We start from the raw sequence: 18,697 nt of genomic DNA on the forward strand, positions 1-18,697 counted from the left end.
GATTTATTTTAGTGGTACATGAAAAGAAAACACATGAGTATAAAAACATTTCCAGTGATTATAACATCCAATTAAAGGTGTTTTAAGAAAGATAAATTTCATCAGAAATTGCATCATTACAGGTCATGGAATAGTTTGAAAAGCTACCATAGGTAACAGTAGTAAACAAAAGTGCTACTGTGTGCATAATACTTAAGAAAGAAGTATACAGTTCTGTGCAGCATCCTACTAACACAAAAGCAGATTCAATCCCAGCTGCCGTGGGCATTTTCAGTGAAGTCCTGTGGTTCAAAGGATTAGTTTACAAAATGCAGCTTCTATGTCCAGTGATTGAGAGGGTTATCAGCTCTCATACAACATTAAGGATCTTGAGTTTCTTGCCCATGTAAAGCGGTTGTATGGCTCCCCCTCTGAGCTGCTCATGAACAGCAGATGCACCCTGATTGGAAGAAACTGGATCTTGGTCCACAATAAATCGCCAGCTGTGGTGTGGAATTCAAAGACCACAGTTCTTTGAGTTCTCCAAAGAATCTCCTTGCATGGAGTACGGTAATACAGTTACACAAGTAAAAGAAGAAACAGAGTATAACTCAGGAACTGCAAAAGTTCTTTGCAGTTCGGTAGGGATTTGTCTGATGCCCTAATTGCCATGAAAAGTCACATATCGGAAAGATTCAGTGCAAAACAAATTCTTGTAAGACCGGTACAAATTTGAAAACTGTTTCTAGTATTGTTCCAAAGTATAATAGGAATGTACAAACTTTAAACCTCAAGGCAGTTTTAATCCATGCAATGAACACAGTATCCTCTGAACCTGCCCTCACTACTTAAAACTGGAAACCGTTCCAACACCAAGTATTAAGCTGAGATACGAGTACCTAAAATTTACAGAGGTTAAGTGTTCTTAAACCAACTATCTAACCAGTGAACCTATGTTATAGTTTCCACAGTATACAAAGACACCCAGAACGCAGAAGATTTTATACAGTGAGTGATATAAGCAAGTAATTGCACAACAAATGTCAATATCAAGGTGTTCACCTTCTACCTCAAAAGAATCTTGAAAAATACTAAGGCTTTGAGGAAAAAAAAAAAAAGGAATGCATTCAGTTCTGAAGCAATATTCCAGCATAAACACACCAGCATCCTTTGCTTTGCTATTCCACTTGAACTAAATTTTCTCTTTTCCATCCATAACCAACATGACAGTGATTAGTAACTAACTTTACTTACCGTACACAGTAGGTAGCTCAAAGCTGTGTATCTAGAACGTGGGAGACTCACAAGTGCTCTTTTCCAGCACTGCAGTCTGCAATTCTGTGTAATGCTGGTGCCTCATCCAATCCTGTCCAAACATTTCCATTTCCTCATCAAGAAACAAAACCATTTCTGAAGCAAACTACCTTTCAGATTTTCAAAGGTACATATATTTCTTATTCCACCTCCACCCTCAAGTGCACAGGATACATTAAGATCTAAGCACCTCTAGAAAAACAGAAATTTTGCAGACCAATTGCTCTAAATTGAAGAGATTTACAATTCTGGTAGCACAGATTATGCCGTAAGAAAAGAACTTGTTCCACTGAAATTCCCCATTTGTAATTCCCATCATCTCTGTCATACGTGTAGCAATTATGTGGCAGGATGATACCAGGGCAGTACTTAAATATGGCTTTAGCTTTCTAAATTCAATATGACAAGAGAAAACAATCGGTGTTAGTACCATGATCATGAGCTCATTGCCAACAAGTGATCTCTGAACTATGGTCTGCTCACCTATGCTAAAGCATTTCTCAACTTAAACAATTTCTCTCAGCAATTGTGGGATCCTGGTTAACTCTGAGCCAGGGACTAGTATAAAAGTGGTTTTACTTCTTTAAATCAGAGGGAGAAATGCAATAGGCAAATTGCTAAATTGTTTTATAAAAGAATTTAAAAAAAATCAGGAAAAGTGTGTTTTGATAAATGTATCTCAATCTGGAAAAATGAGAAATGGAAAATCCTACAAACAGTTATCAGTAAGGCATGAAGACAAGAGATCTACTACCAAAGGAGAATTTACACACTCCAAAGATTTTGTTTCCATGTGACTTGTTGCCACATGTGTTTCCCAAAAGGTAATCAGCTTACATTTGAAAGTCAAACAAAATTTTAAAACAAGCTAACTAGCTGTACCTAATAAATAATATTTTTAAATAACTTCATTTAAACTAAAAATTTGGAAATCAATGATTAAGTGGTTACAGCATAGCAAATACCATATCATAAATAAAATATACTCTACAAAAAAGGTGCAAGCCTAAAAAAATCTATTACAGATCGCAACTTACTTAGGTTAAATCATTGTATTAGAAACATCTATCACCTTAAAACATACAGCATTCATTAGGTGCTATTTTTACAGTTCTCATCCAGTGCAAGAGCGTTACTCTCCCTGTAACAATAAAAATATCTGTTTCCACAATAAATTATCTTCTATGAGCTTACAAAGTTTCTGAACAATCCTACCTGTCTTACTTGCACTGTCTTTCTCCATCTTCTAAGAGTAAAAGCTTATAATCTCTAAAACATAAAGAATCATCTGACTCCTCAATCAGGATCACTAAATGCCCTTTCTGCCTTCAGAACTCATCATGCGATTCCAGATTGTCAGGTTTCTGCATCCAACTGTTCTCTTCCTGTGTCAGATCCTTTTCAATTAATGTTCTGTTAGGCTGAATCTAGAAGAAAGACAGTAATTAACAAATTAACACATTCAGAAACACTGCGTTGCTCTATACTACCAATACACCATTATATAAAGATGTCTCACATACTTGCTATAAACTGAGAAAATTAAAAGTGATGCATCTATGCATCAATTATGACATTAAAAAAAAGAATCTAGTAAAAACCCACTAAACTGATACCAAAACATTAAGCAACACACAAAAAGAAAGGCATATGGTGTGTTGTATCCACATACAACTGACAATCATCCTGCAGAGTTTGTAGTAGATCTTGCTCAGAGACAACTGCAATACCGGACTCTGCAATGTTTCTCACCAATATAGAGAGAAAAATATGAACAGTATCACTGAGATACACCAGCCAGTCCAGTAACTTTCACTACTGTATCCCCTAAGGTAATGGAGTTTCACAGCCTTCTAAAACCCTTCCTCCAACAACAACGCAGAACTTCCATTTTAACCATTCTACAACACATTAGCACAGCCATGACAGCATGGAAAATTATAACAAACAAAACGATTTTGGCAAAAAATGCTTGTGTAGAAAAAGCAATGCTCAGTCACTTCATCTAGCCTGAGCAGGATAAGTCATCCTTTCAAAAACTAAATGAAGCCTGTTAGAAAAATAACTTGAGTTCCAGCTACTGTCTTTCCCAAATTTAAGTGATTAAGTAACAGGAAGCATTTCTGTGCAAATCTACCACAGAATGGAACACAAAGTGAACCAAATTGTTCACTTACAATCTGTCAGAAACTCAGCAGCATTTATTAAGTCGATTTGACTTCTCATCTTCACAGAAACTAGGGACCTAACTGACAGAGCCTGAACTTCCAAAAATGAAAGCTGAGAAAAGAAACCTGTCTTATTTCGTTACAGCAATGTGTTGCCATAAGAGCTATTCAGAGTCTTTTAGCATATCAGCAAATTCTTTTACGGGATGCTAGCCAGCACATATCCTTTTTGCAATTACTTCTGCTGCCACCTCCCCCAGGATTAACACAGCTGCACACACCTATGTTCAAACGCACATTAAAGCAAAAGAAATAAAAATCACATCAACTTTAATCAAAGCTTCCAAATATATTACCTGAAAAGGCTGGCTGATACCAACTATCGACTGCAAATTATTGCTATAATAACAAAGCAAAAATTCTCCTCCCATATCAGGTATTTCTGCAGCACTCATGTAAACCTGTCAACAAGAATAAGAATAGGCAATGGGCAATTTCCACAGAGAAAGAAGCTTACAAAAAAGCAGTCTCTGCCATTCAGGACACCATACAAATCAGTATTTACTATTTAAAGGCAAGTTTTTAAACATAAGCTAAAAAGGATGAGGACAGACATAACTCACAAAACCATCTGAAAATTAAGTCAGGGAGGAAAAGCAAATATCCCTCAGCATGTCAGCAAGCTGACTTGGTTGAGCGAGAAGTGAGAAGAAACCCAGAGCTGTTGGAAGGGAAGGGGCAAGGCCACGCCAGCAGCAAGGAGGGAGATGAACTGCCTCCTGGTGGCAATAAGCTGCTACGTGAAACAGCAAAGCAAACCCACCACCTCGGTTTTCTAATATCCTAATGACCCACGGATCCTAAACTGCAGCCCACAGTATCCTTCTAAAACAACGTTCATAGTGCTTAGATTTCTACGCTCAGTGATAGGAAACCATGGTATCAGAGAAATTTTGAGATTTAGAATATTGAGACAATACAATTTGGTCTCTTGTTGTAAACTTGATGCTAACTTACAAAATCTCTAATAAGAAATAACCGCATTCCATTGCTGTCTGGGAAATCTCATCCTTCCTTGTGCTAAGTATGCCTCCAAAATTAAATCTGAATTTCTGTTTGTTCAGATAAATACCTCTGGAAACAGACCATTTGTATTCAAGTAAGTTTTGTTTGTTTGTTTGTTTTAAATCACCTTATGTAATCACTACTAGAAAGCTATGTAACAGACAGCAGTTTACAAAGAGGGACCAAAACACCCAATAGCCAAAACGAAGAAAAGTCTAAGAAACCTTAATCTGTAGCTGTATTAGATACCTGGAACTAACTGTGTTAGTAACATTAGGTACTTACAACTGTAATGGAAATCACACAATAAATATTTAGGATACATTGAGCAGCTTTAACAATCAGATGGAAAAATGGCCAGTTACTTATTTCAGTGGCAGAAATGGACCAAAATATAAAATGACAGTAGTTTTTAATACAATGAAAAGTCACTACAGGAATAAATTGCTTTTTAATCAATTCCCTTAAGCAATGTGATCACACCTGAGAAGGGATACTAGACTACCTGAAAATTAGTAAGAAGTGGGAAGAGGGATTTTAATCAATAACATCACTCCCAATTAGCTTTGACTGGGAAAGAGGATACAGAACCAGTAAGAGGAAAGGGATACGGAACAAATAGACCTTGAATGCTACTCTATGGGAAACTACATTAGAAAGAAATACACTTGGCTTACTTGTTTACTGTCTTTGTTAGAAGAAAATTCATCATCTTCTACCCAAGCATAAGTGACATAGTCATTCATATGCCTGAAAGCCACCTGCAAAGAAAGACGCAAACCATCAGCCTTCTGAAGGAAACAAAAAACCTACTACAGGGAAAACTCAAAGTGATGAGAGAGCTGTTTACTACTTCACTGAAGTAATTAAAACACTTCATTTTTAGGATCAAAACATTTTGGGGGCATGCACAAATCTTTTGTTTCTGAGAGGGTGCAAGTGCTATGTTCTCTCCCCCTTCCACTGACTTTCTTCCATTTTTGTTCTTTCTTTGCTGTATAAATCTTTTGAACTGCAGGCATTAGAGAAGGACAATTCCTTTTCACAGCTTCTACACCATTTTACTTAAATAAATCACCACGTTAGCTTAGCAGATAATTTAAAGGGTGCGAAAAAGCTCACATGCTATGCAACTAAACTGTCGGCATACAGAAACTAACAGCAATCAAGGACACACGACTGTTTCAGAGAATTTTGCACTGGCAAGGATCACAATGTCCTGTAACAGACGACTATCAACTACCTCCCCCAGTGATATTCACCATCTTCATGGAAGAGCCATGATGCGGTAACATTACCTTGAAGAGTCCAATCCAGTCCCAAGCACTGCTTGGAAATTCAGGCACTGCAGAATAGCTGATCAGAACATCATGTTCTCCACTCCACTCACCCTCAGGATTCAGTGTGACCAAAGGATCTGATAGAAGAGGCTTCAACTAGACAAAAGAAAAGAATTTAAAGTCAGTCAAGTCTGTCATTCTTCCAGTTATTCTTTTCAAGTTATTCTCTTCCACACCTGCTGTGGGTCTCTTAACTGAAAGGAAATAACCTGAAAGCAATTTGCTGCCTTCATTATCATCCGAGTGAAACACAGATTATGACTTACAAAGTTTAGAAAACCAGCTTCTGTAAGGCAAGGCTTAGTAAAACAAACTTTTTCTTAACAACGTAACTGGGACAGCACCTCAAGTCCAAAAGTTCCTGTAACAGGTTTGTGATCGCTGATGCCGTAGCTCATGTGACTGATATAGTTATTCAAAGTAACAGAAATTGTCTGTTCTTCTTCAGGGAATTCGCCTTCTTTTGATGCATGCTGGCAGAGATTTTTCACTCTCCAAAGAATTCTATCGGTCCACGCTGGCTTTCTTTTCTTCTCACTGCAAAAGTGTAAGATTAAGTGAAATGAGAAGAACAGTTGCCAAAAGCTAAGAATACTGTGCAGAATATACTCAAAGTTGAAAGACTGTCAGTTACATATTAATAAAAGAAGGTAATCACATCCAAGCTTCATTTTACAGCTCTGTTCAATATGCTGGACAACCAAGGTTTCCTTAATTTGAACTCAGCTCCATTTACCACAGATAAGTTTCATAGGTTTCTGAAAGAGGAGTAAAATGAAGGGAAGAAGGGCATTTCAATGGGTTAGTCGGCTTCATAAAGGAAATGATACTTTCTCCTAAAACACTCCATAAAAGCATGCAAGAACACTAAGATAATACAGCAATTGCCCCAAGCTTCAAATGTATAGTTATTCTGAGAAAAGGGGCATAAACTTAAGGAAGATGTAGGAAGAGTCTGAATGATGTTTGAAGTTACTCAAAACATTTGAGAAGAAGTTTCTTTTAACAACAAAAAACGGACAAACTTAGGTAGCTTATACTAATCACAGGTGACATGGTAATGCTTTAAAGTTTCTCTAACTTGTACTAGCCTGCATTTCAAGTTTGCGAGCTATTACTGTCTCATAACAAAAGGCTTTAAAAATTCCATAATCAATTGTGCCTGCAACCTGCAACTGTGCTATACATCAAACTGTAATCAAATTCAGAGTTTCCTTTTATACCATATCAATAACAACAGAAGACATGAGCCTTTCGTGGTTCTCTCTGTAGTGGGAGGAAGACTTAACAGCAACTCTCTGTATGGATGTATCACTTCAAATTGAAATGGAGAAAAGATCATACCCTATGGAAGAGGAATTAGAATGGACTGGATTGAATTATAAAAGTTAATGAGCAGGATGCATAAGGAAAACTGTCAGTTTAATAACTTTGAATATCAAATCATCATAAACTGGAAATGCCATTTAGTTCAATATTCAACATACTCTTGTTTTACCCCTTCCCATATGCAAGTCTGACTCACCTTTAATAAGGTGGGAAGATTTTAAATGACTAAGGGGCCATATCCCACTTACTCCAGTAATTATATAAACCGACAGAAATCTTTATGAGCTGCCATATGTCTGCTCTGCTGTGCAATAAAATACCAAAAGAACAACTTAAGTTAATACTCTCGCTATTTTACAGAAAACAGCATATTAGATGGGAAAGAAAACCTCAAAATCCACATTGAAAAAGTATCAAACATAACAAAATACTGTGTGCTTCATATAAAGCACACTTTTCAAGGGTGCTTGCCTTGTGGTTCACTGATCACCCCCCATCTGACCAAAATATCTCTGCTAGCTTTAACAACAGCAGAATGCACACAGTATGCGTAAGCATAGTTTTTGTTTTTTAAATGAGTCAATACAGGCTATGAATCATTCTTAGAATGTCCAGGTTTGGATTATTGTAAGTATTTTTTGTTAACTGGATTTACTGCCGGTCCCCTTGTATCTCTTCACAATCAATTAGGGAGCAAAATGTCTTTGGATCCAAATGAATAAACTTCCAATATTAAGTGCAACAGCAGAGTAGATAACACTACAGCCTTCAGACAGGTTCAGAAAATCCCTGAAGAAAATCAGCTGTCATCTGATTTTCAAATATTTCTTAAAAATCAAATCAAAAGCTCGGGAAAGAGCATTGTTTTGATTCTGAAATATTTACAAATCTATGAAATCCAGAAACTTCTCTTCTTACTTAAACCAAAACAGGGACTTCTGCTCTCTGGAAGTAAAGAAAAAGATAAGTACAAAACCCCTGTTTGGATAGGAACTTAATCCTTCTGTTGAAACATAAGACTAATACTTAACAACAAACTTTAGCGTCAGAGAAAAACTTTGGAAACTTAAGCTACTGCATTTTTAACTTAAAATAATTTATAATGACACATTTACATTTATTTTCAAATACTAGCAGTATCACAGGAAATACTTAAACAGAGAAGAAAAACAAAAATTGCAGACAACTACTCTTTTCCTTTTGCTCATTTCTGGCAACCAATGGGCATTTTCAGTATTAAAGAACAAAGAAAGAAGTGGCTTAGACAGGTGCTGGTTTGTTCTGTTAATGTAGTCTTTCCAAAAAGAAAGCTGGGTTGTTTCCCTACTTCCCTCATGCAATCAGCAGGCTCAGGGTTCTTCAGCCAGAAATATTCATTTATTCAGATTTGACCACTGAATGAGCTTAACAGAATAAACAGCTCAATAGCCCCAGTTAACCAGTACATTCAGGAAATTCAGGTTTGCTTACCAAAGTGACATTTAGTCAAGTACCACATTCATTCTAATATTCCATGCCTAAACTCATCTTATTAAGCTTTTACCTTGTATCATATACGTCCGAATAAAGGTCAAACTTGTAGGTGGGTTTAAACTGCAGAGGACCCTCTATGAATTCCTGAAGAAATGCTTCCTTCTTTTTTGCCATATTTAACTGCAGAAATAAAAGGTAACTTTTGAAAATTGTGTTTAAAAATCAGAGCTTAAAGGGCAATTGGGAAAGAAGCTGAGAAAGCATCTTCCAAGAAGAAGTCAACGTCTCAGTCAGTACAACGTATTTGGAAAGGTAAGTCCACAAGTGCCTCTCTGTTACTGCCAGAACTCTTGAAATTATCTGTTTAAAAGTTTTGTAGGAGTTCTACTCGAAACGAATTCCAGAGTAAGCTTCCCTTAAAAATAATTCTGGGGAGAAGAAATTAAGGTGAACAATTCACAAGACATGAAGTTCAAAGAAAGCTTCAGTCAAACACAAGCATTGTAAATGAGTAAGAAAACTAAACAAAAGCAGGAAAAGTTTGCAATTAATTTGGGCCTATGACTGAGAAGTGAGGGAGGAAATAGCTAGATCTGTTCCACCTCACGACTACTCTGAATCTGTGTTCTTTAATAGAAATTAGAAACTCAAGAGGTAATTTGTGCTTGTATGCATTAAAAACAAAATAAAACAAGCAAACCCCCCAGACTAAGACAACATACCTGGTCCTTTTCCCACAGCAGATTGTAACGTTTGTTATTTATTGATTCTCGGACAAAATGTATGCCATAGTCTGCTATCCGGAAGTTTAGATCTCCAAACCAGAAGAGAACACTTAAAAAAACAAAACAAAACAAAACAAACAAACAAAAAAACCGAGGAAGATTTATAGGAATCCATTAACACAAGGAAGAATTCAATAGAATATAAGCCATTACGCTAATTAGGGGCTCTAATCACTTATATTACTTAATCTAAACATCTTAAATACAAACATTAAGTAGTTAAAGATAAGCTTACACAGGGATAACCTGCCACTAAACAAAAAAAAATTAAAGGAATTGAAATAGTAAATTGACTCCCTTGCATTCTTGCTGCTTGCTCATTACTGCCTGGGTATTAACTTCTCCCGAGTCTCCTAATGACTTACATCTCTATTAGAGACAGATTTAGAATGAAATTTTAACAGTAGGTAAAATAATTCACAAAATGCATGACCTATACACCAACTGGTTATGTTAATCCACTAACTCAGAGCTCTGCTTTAGTGCCTTGGGAAAGCAGGGATACATACTGGGTGTCCTATAGTCACTAGGAAAGAAAGTTATTATTACAAAGCACCGAAGTTTATTGTCAGCAATGTTTTAAACAACAGGAAAGCTGGTTTTTTTCAAGTAAATTAGCTTCTCTCTGAAAATCCTTACTTTTAACGTTTTGTTCAGGAGTGGATACTCCAAACTTGACCTTACAGAAACAAAACTTTTATTTTAATACCAATTGTAATTTCCTCTTAGAAGATGACAGTAGGTGATTTGGTACACGCCCATGCACAGAAAATGAAACACATTAAATTGAAGTATCAAACACTTATACTAAGGTAGGAAAGGTAATGATTTTCAAAACCATGTGCCATAAATTTTTACCTAATTTTAATGAACTCGTTAACAATTAAAGTGATGTCACATATCTATTCTGGATTTATCTGTCCTGTCAGTTTTATGTATAAAAAAAAATTTAAAAACCATCAAACTTAAATGTTTTTCTCAGCCCTGTTTTAAATGGTTCTACTACCACCTTTAGGCTCCAGCACATGAAAACAATGGAACATATAAATAATTCCTGCAGAATTAAGGAACAGGAGGTCAACTAGTGGCCCAAATCAGGTTTGTTTTGGTTTGAGTTTTTTTTGGTGAGACACCTGAGTGGAGTGCAATTCACATAGCTTCCGAAATTATCAATCAAGATTTTAAAGGCTGAGAAGCCTTCAGCCAGATACTAAAATTTCAATAGGAATAAAAACAGCCTGAAAACCCCCTGGGACCCCCAACATTAGAAGGACATAGACCTGTTGGAGTGAGTCCAGAGGAGGCCATGAATATGATCAGGGGGCTGGAGCACCTCTGCTGTGAGGACAGGCTGAGAGAGTTGGGGGTGTTCAGCCTGGAGAAGAGAAGGCTCTGGGGAGACCTTAGAGCTCCTTCCAGTCCCTAAAAGGGCTACAGGAAAGCTGGGGAGGGCCTCTTGATCAGGGAGGGGAGCGATAGGATGAGGGCGAACGGTTTTAAACCGAAAGAGGGTAGATTTAGATTAGATATCAGGAAGAAATTCTTTACTGTGAGGGCGGTGAGCCCCTGGCGCAGGTTGCCCCGAGAAGCTGTGGCTGCCCCATCCCTGGAGGTGTTCAAGGCCAAGTTGGACGGGGCTTGGAGCAACCTGGGCTGGGGGGAGGTGTCCCTGCCCATGGCAGGGGGTTGGAACTAGATGATCTTTAAGGTCCCTTCCAATTCAAACTATTCTATGATTCTATGAAAACATAACACAAATCTCCTCAAAAAAGGGAAGAAGATAAACATTTAATAGCAATCTAAAGGATGTTTTGATATAAACAGGCTTTAGCTTTTAAATTCCTCCAGCACATGACACATCCAGTGCATACACTAACAAATGTAACGTAATTTGAAACTGGAACAGCCTTGCAAAATAGACCTCCATCCTTCAGGTTATCTTTTCCTCCCAGGATTCAGGGTCAAGGCTGAAAAAACATTTAAAATAAAAATGATGGATGAAAACTCCAAACCCAAAACTCTTTGGTGCATGAGCATATAACAGATAAAAATAATCCAGACAGACCAGGGTCTGAATGACTCACTCATGATCCAAGGTACTTGGAACATTCTCTCCTTCAAACTGCATTTCCAGAATTTTCTCAAAGTCATCCAATCGCTGCTCTGTATTCTCCATGTGAGCTGGCAAGTGGCAGTTCATGAAACAAATTGTATGACCATAGAGTGACATGCGGACGGTGACTCCTCCTTTGTTCCCCTGGTACAGAAGATGAACAACGTTCTGTGAAACTATAGTTAACACCTGCAAACATAACTATTAAAACCACCTACAATTTTTTACATCTTGCTATTTAGATTTAAATGAACAATTTCCTCCCACATAAGTTGTTGTATATCAGCTAATAAACTGGTAAAATTATGTCGTGTGCTGCGCACCTGCATACAAGGTTCAAAAAAGCGAGTCTCACTGCTTGTCAGTTTATTCATTTTTAAGTAAACCATATATCCTCTCTCCCACCACGAAACCACTTAGAGGCACACACCACCATAAGCATAAGTAATCAAGGCCATCAAGTCTTGGATGCTTCCTTACCCAGTATCCATACAGGCCTGTGCGTGTGTAGTGGGTATGAACGTCCCGTATGAAGGGAAGGTGGACATGCTTCACAAAGATCAGAAGTAGTAATCCCTGCATGCGGACGGAGGAGAGCTGGAAGAGATGTGAAAGAGGGCACGGTCATTTCCAGGGAGGTATTAGGAATTTCTTGGGTCTACTTCATAAGAGCTTCTAAGTGAACAACACCGTAGCAGAAGTCATGCAATTCCCTCACCGAGCCTGGTTTCAATACTGGGACACAGTAAATGTAAACAAGTTTCAGTGCTGTAAAGAATATGTTCTTACAGCAGACCTGCTTATAAACAATTCTGATGAATCTCTCAACTCATTAACATTAGTTGTAACATCACATTACAAATATGGAGTTGACCTCAAAACATGTATACTTGCCCAAACATCTTTAAAGACCTTTCTTCTGCCTCACCAGCCTCTTGTTTCTACCTTTAAGCATCCTGTTCCTGAAGAACCAAATCCTTGATTTCTCACCTATAATCTTAATAGTGCACACCTGGAAGTCCTCCAACAGGAGCAAGTTTTTCAAACTGAAACATCCTTCAGCATATAACTGATCATTCTAAATGCCATTAAAATGCCTAAAAAGCAGAGCAGTTACTCCTAGGCATTTGCAAAATCAATAAACTGCAAACGGCAGTAATTCTTGCCTGCAATGCCTGTAAAAACTGATTTACCGAACACTTCCAAAGCAAAGATGCTTAGGGAGCACATAAGACACTGTTTAAGCTTTAGGATACTGAGGGGTTTTTGTGGTTTGGCTTGGTTTTTTTTTGTGTGTGTGGTAAGTGTCTAACAAAGATGTTCTTCCTTAAAAATTTATGAACTTTACAATGTTTCTGGCATGAGAGACAAAATACATTTTAAGTATTTGTTTTAAAGATAATGATTCAATTTAAAATACAGACACTGAAGTATATTAATTGTATTTCAATTTTATACTGGATGAAGTTAGAAAAAGACTACACTAGAATAAAACATGGTATTAAGAAAAACACTGATTATACAACTGCGGGAGAAGTACACAAACTCAGCCCAAAATTTAAAAGAGAATTTCTCCTTTCTTTGCCTCCACATCTACACAATTAAATGATTTCTGAATATACGTTAAAGATTTCATTGTTCTTGAACCCAAAAAAATATTAAGCAGTGTACTGAAATGATGGATCTCAATTACTAGTTCATGCATAAATATTTGTATCTGATGAGACATTTGATGTAACCAGTATTCTCCTTTCCATAATTATGTTATTCATGAGATACTGAGATCTTTCAGTCCCTTTATTATTTGCTACATTTCATTCTGCTGTGGGCCAGTCCCCAGACATTTCCCAAGATCCACATGAAACCTCTTCCTCTCTGTAGGTCTTGAACATGAAAACACAACGGATCCCTCCTCTGCTGGAATGAGCACTATGTGCCAAATCACACAAATATGTAGTGCCAAATCAAGCAAAGACCTTCACAGAGGGGGCGTGACTCTGTTTACAGTGGAAGAATTGACTGACTCCAACCAAACACTCTGAAAATGGACCCTGTTATTGAAGGGACAGAATGCCTCAAGGATAACTACTACCCTTCTACACCCAACCTTGTCACAGGTCAGCAAAGAAGGGGTAACTGTTCCTCTCCTCCTCAGCCAACTTCCCAGATAAGTCCTAAAATAAGCTCTCCTCACTGCCTGTTTTGATTTTGACCTGGCCTGACAGTCCCCTCTCATTATTAGAGCTAAATAAGTCCTGCTGAAAACCATTAGGTGGCAGCATCCATTCATCACTGTGTCCAAAGTGCCACATTTATAAATTAGAATTCAAAATCAACCACGCATACCACTAGGAATTCTTTTTAACTGTCTGTATAAAGAGCCTGAATGTCAGCTCACAGCCAGATTTTGAATGTTTATCAGCAATGACTTGAACTAGAATGAATAATGTTTTTTTTTTCCTTTTTATAATTCCCAATGAGTCCTTTGTTTTGTTTAATTACATTTAAAAGAATGGCATAACTATGAGTCTGTTTAGCATGCAGATAAAACAATAATCTCAGCAAAATCGCCCTGTTTGATTCAGAAAACCAATAAAACATTCAAAAGGCTTTTAATATCTCTTTATTAGAGAAATTCAGGATATCCTCCCATGTTTATCGTTTGCATTATTAAAACAGGTAATACTTTAGCTGATCTTATGCACAGAGACTACCAAAAATCTTGTAGTTTAAAAAAACATACAATGTTCTACGTCTTCAATCAAAAACAAAGCCCTCAGAAAAATATATGCAGCCAGTAAAATTCTGGTTTACATATATGCAATTTATTTTCACCTGCAAACAAGTTGGAAAAAAAAAAAGGAAACCTTACCAATCTTAACGAAAATCACTGCCATTGCTTGGGATATTTATAGTGAAAGCAGGTACTTAAGTAGACTACATTAGAAGCATCACAATACAGTTCCCCAATATTGCACAGACCAAAAAAATTTTCTACAAACAAGAGAGAGATAGAGATATTGTGGCCACAAGAAATACGCTGTTGAGTATAAGTTTACATCACATTTAATTTTAAATAACCTTCATTACTCTGTTCCTTAAGAATGTATTTTTATTACAACAGGAGTATTTTTCTGTTCATTACATGGTTCTGCAGCACTTACACGGGCCATTGCCAATATATCTGAACAACTTCTTGCCGTTTGTCATCTAAGCTGCAAAGTATCAAAACTGCCCAACTCTTCCAAATGAGAAATGAAAAACCATATGTCCAATTTTTACTGCTAAAATTAAGGACATTATTATTAATATAGAAAAATTAAAATTGTCCTTATCAACAAACCAGGAAAACACAAGTGTGATGAAGAATCCCTTCTAACGTATGTGTACCTATGGAAGTGAGTGACACCTGCAAAAAACACCATCAACATATCTTTTATGGAGAGTTCGAGGGGGAAAAAAATCTGAATGGAGCTGGGGAAGACATTTTCCTTCACTGCTGTGACACTTAAGAGATGTAAACAATTACCTTGATATATCCCAATGGAGACAACACAGTCATGAAAAAAATGCTCCACGGATCATCAAATGCCAAGTCTGACAGAAAATTTGTGATTCTTGAGTTCACCTCCTGTAAGCTGAATACATCAAGATTACTCACACTGTATGATTTGGTTTTGACAGAATTCATACAATTTTTTGTCTTTTCAGAAGACAGACCACAACATCCTAAGAGACCCCTCTCAGCGTAAGTCAGAAATTTCTTGCTGTCCATTTTCTCATTTACAAGCAGTTTAACCCATCCACAGGTCTAACACATCTAACACTGCGAAAAGCAAAGTTAAAGGAGCTCATATACCTGAGGACACAGTTTAAGGCAATGCTGGACTCCAGATACGTTATGACAAATAACCTGACTACCAGAACCTTAAAATTTCACGAAAGTTTGGAAAACATGATGGCAGGTTGTGCCTAATAAGCCTGCATGAATTTCTTTAAAACATGCTGAATTTTGGATAACTTTAATATCAAAATGAATATGCCTCTACGTGCCAACAAAGAAAACTGCAGCCAAAAATCCATGTGTTCAGAAAAAAAGATATTCTGTATTTTGTCACAAATCAACAGCAGAAAGGAGAGAAGGTTCTCTTGCTATAAATTATCTCTGTTCCAAGTCACTAACTCTAGTCCACCTTCTGTTAGCAATAATGTTAAACCATCTCCTAGGCAGTGATTCACATAGCACAGTCCTCCTGTAACAGGCAGTAAGCTGTTGAGACTTAGCAGTTTTGCAATAAATTTGCAAAGCAAGTTCTCTAACATATACTTACCCTACAACATACATATCCATAGTTGGGCCCAGTGAATTGAGCTGAAGTAAACTAGTGACATCAGGAGGTGGAGAAGCTGTGCCCACATTCCAGGTAACTAAGTGTAGTCTACAAACAAACAAAAATCACACAAAACCAATGATAAAATTTAAACAGGAACAGTTAACCAACCCTAAGAGCATCTAATTTCCCAACAGAACTTCTATCTACAGAAAACAAAGATTTTCTGTCAATTTTCAGAAATCAGAAATCTATTTATTAGCTAGCATTAAAATAACCCCAAACCAACAACACAAAAACAAGCAACTAGAGGGAACAAAACCTGAATTCTTGCCACTTATCCTTCAGCTTTTTCCCCCAGATAAGGAAAGCTTCATCTAGAGTGCGAGACACTTCTTCATGAATTTCATCATCCGAGCTGATGTCCTCTACACAAGCCATAAGCTGGGCTACTCGTTGCCGGAGCTGCAAGCGGCCACTGGACCCTGTGCTGCTGAAACTTGCAGAACGGCTGCGCACGTTGTGCAGGTTTTCTAAATCATTTAGGGAGAGGGCTGCTGAGTCTTGAAATGCATCTTCGCTACTGAAGGATGCCATTGTTCGAAAGAATAGAATAACTCTGAAGGACTAGCCCATTAAAATCCTAAGTATAAAGAAAATATATAGCTAAGGGTCTTCCAGATCAAGTCTTCGCTCATGTGAAATTCAGCATTGCTTCTAACGCAAAAGGACAAATGCAGACGCCGCAACACTGAAAAAACCTGTAGCATTACCACCACAGTGAAAGGGCTGTTACACAAGCTGCAATCACATCCTACCTCACACAGTGAATTGTTTCTTCATAATAGATTTAATGTGGTTAATTCTATAAGCTCAAGATTTAAAAGAATTTATTGCTGATTTGAATCAATCATGTGCCTCTGTCTGTAGGCCAGTAGAAATATAATCTCCAGCTCTCAAACATACAAGTTCACAGCTCTGACCAAAACCAAGCAAATCAACTGCTTCTCTTGAGCACTGTCAGAAACATTCACATGCCACAGGACTTGTCTGTTGTTTATTATAAGATGATAGTTTCAATATCAGGGTTTCTAAAAAGGGATTCACTTTACCGTTAGTCTTGTTACACATCAGATCAGACAGATTTTTAAAAAAAGCTCTTAATTTTTCATCCACCTTACGGTCCTGTAAGGATCCTATAAACACTGACAGTTAAATAGTGAATCCCACCAATACACCCATTATTAGGATCACTTTTTATCCCCCAATCAACTGCCTGCTCAAGGCAACACACAGTGTATGTGGAAGAGCTGGAAAGTGACCTTGCATACCAGACTAATTCAATGACCCATAATTTCTCTCACCAATAGTTTCTCTTTGTAAGACTGCACTGAAGTCAGCCAAAAGCTATTCTAGAACATATTTTGGGGGCGGGAGGGGAAGGTATGTATGCTGGAGATCTAATTGTGCCATCAGAGATGTATCACTTGGGAACTCCCTCCAGTTACTAATTTCATAAGACAATTATCTGATTAAACATTACTGAAATAATATTGAAGTCATCAGTCACTACTGACAGAAATTAAATTCCTCAAAATGCCCAGCATCCACGCTACTGATAAAAACACAGGAAAGACTGCAGTGCTAGAAACTACACCAAAAGAAAAAACACTTGTAAGAATTTGAAGAACATCCTTAATAATTCAGTTTCATTATAGGTTATGACTATGTCCACAGGAAAAACTTCATAGCGAGGAATGTATATGCATCTGCAAAGCAAGTAACCTACAGCATTATGCAGTCCCAAAGGTCTACAGACATTCCCGACGATTTCATAAGGCCATACAAGTACTGCCCACAGTAAGGAGGGGAGACTAGAGACTACCAATTTTCATCAGATGCCACAAAGACAACCTTCACCAACGGGAGGAGGATATTGCTCTAACTATTCTGGAAGCTTTCCGTACCACTAGAGCACAGCCTCAAGCTTTCCACAAACGCGTTCCTGCATACAAGCAAACTACCGAAGACTTTATTTAGAGTCACCGATTCCTGAAATGATTCAATAGCAGAGAATTTTTTAGGGTCACACTGCGTTAAGATGACTTTTAAGAACTTCGAGCAAACATTAGCGTTTGTTACTTTGGTTTGTTTGCTGTTTGTTGTTTGTTTTTTTTTAAATTTTCCTGTTACAGACATCTACTCAACTACCCTTTAAGTAGATTTCTTTAGTGAACCAAGCCCACGGGGGCTTATCTATATATCTATATATTAGCCCACTGCAACTTATCACCACAGAAGACACAATGTGAAGACACAACGTAAAAACACTGTAAAATCGGAAGCCGAAGATTTATTCAAGCTCCTTGCTCCTCACAAGTAGGGAACTGGAGGCACTAACTACATTAATAGCAAGCGCAGTAGATCTTGCCCTCATTAAACCTAAGTAGGTCTCTGGAAAGTCCTGAGGACCCAAACAATACTCAATAAGCCTCCCTGAAACGCCTCCAGTACCGACGCTTTCAAATCAGAAAATCAGCTTTTCTTCTCTATTCCATATGACTACTAACATCGCCAATTAGTATAACTCCCTGTTAATAAGCAGAAAAACAAGTTTCGCTAACTCTCAGCTCGTTACGCAACGACTTAGCTACTTTTCTCCCGCACTGGAAAAAGCCGCCCCTCAGAACTGCGCCTCACCCCGAACCGCCCCCGACCGCTCACCTCAGCTCCCTCATAGCACCGCGCTCCGCCGGGCCCGCAGGCTCCATCTCCCCCCCGCCGCCACCGGGGTTCCAGG

At 37.7% G+C, this 18,697-nt stretch overlaps 1 protein-coding gene across 1 annotated transcript; it reads right to left on the minus strand.

The window, feature by feature from the left end:
• Nucleotides 1-2,621: 2,621 nt before the first annotated feature.
• On the minus strand, nt 2,622-18,668 carry INPP5K (inositol polyphosphate-5-phosphatase K). The gene is made up of 12 exons (XM_009885169.1): nt 18,622-18,668; nt 15,898-16,005; nt 15,096-15,204; nt 12,047-12,163; nt 11,538-11,710; nt 9,391-9,502; nt 8,739-8,848; nt 6,211-6,403; nt 5,825-5,962; nt 5,204-5,287; nt 3,818-3,922; nt 2,622-2,720 (listed from the first exon to the last, which is right to left on the minus strand). Exons 1-12 carry the CDS (start codon nt 18,666-18,668, stop codon nt 2,622-2,624), a joined length of 1,395 nt encoding a protein of 464 aa, XP_009883471.1.
• Nucleotides 18,669-18,697: the final 29 nt, after the last annotated feature.

The sequence above is a fragment of the Charadrius vociferus genome, unplaced genomic scaffold, assembly GCF_000708025.1.
Source record: "Charadrius vociferus isolate BGI_N301 unplaced genomic scaffold, ASM70802v2 scaffold54, whole genome shotgun sequence".
NCBI classification, from domain to species: domain Eukaryota; kingdom Metazoa; phylum Chordata; class Aves; order Charadriiformes; family Charadriidae; genus Charadrius; species Charadrius vociferus.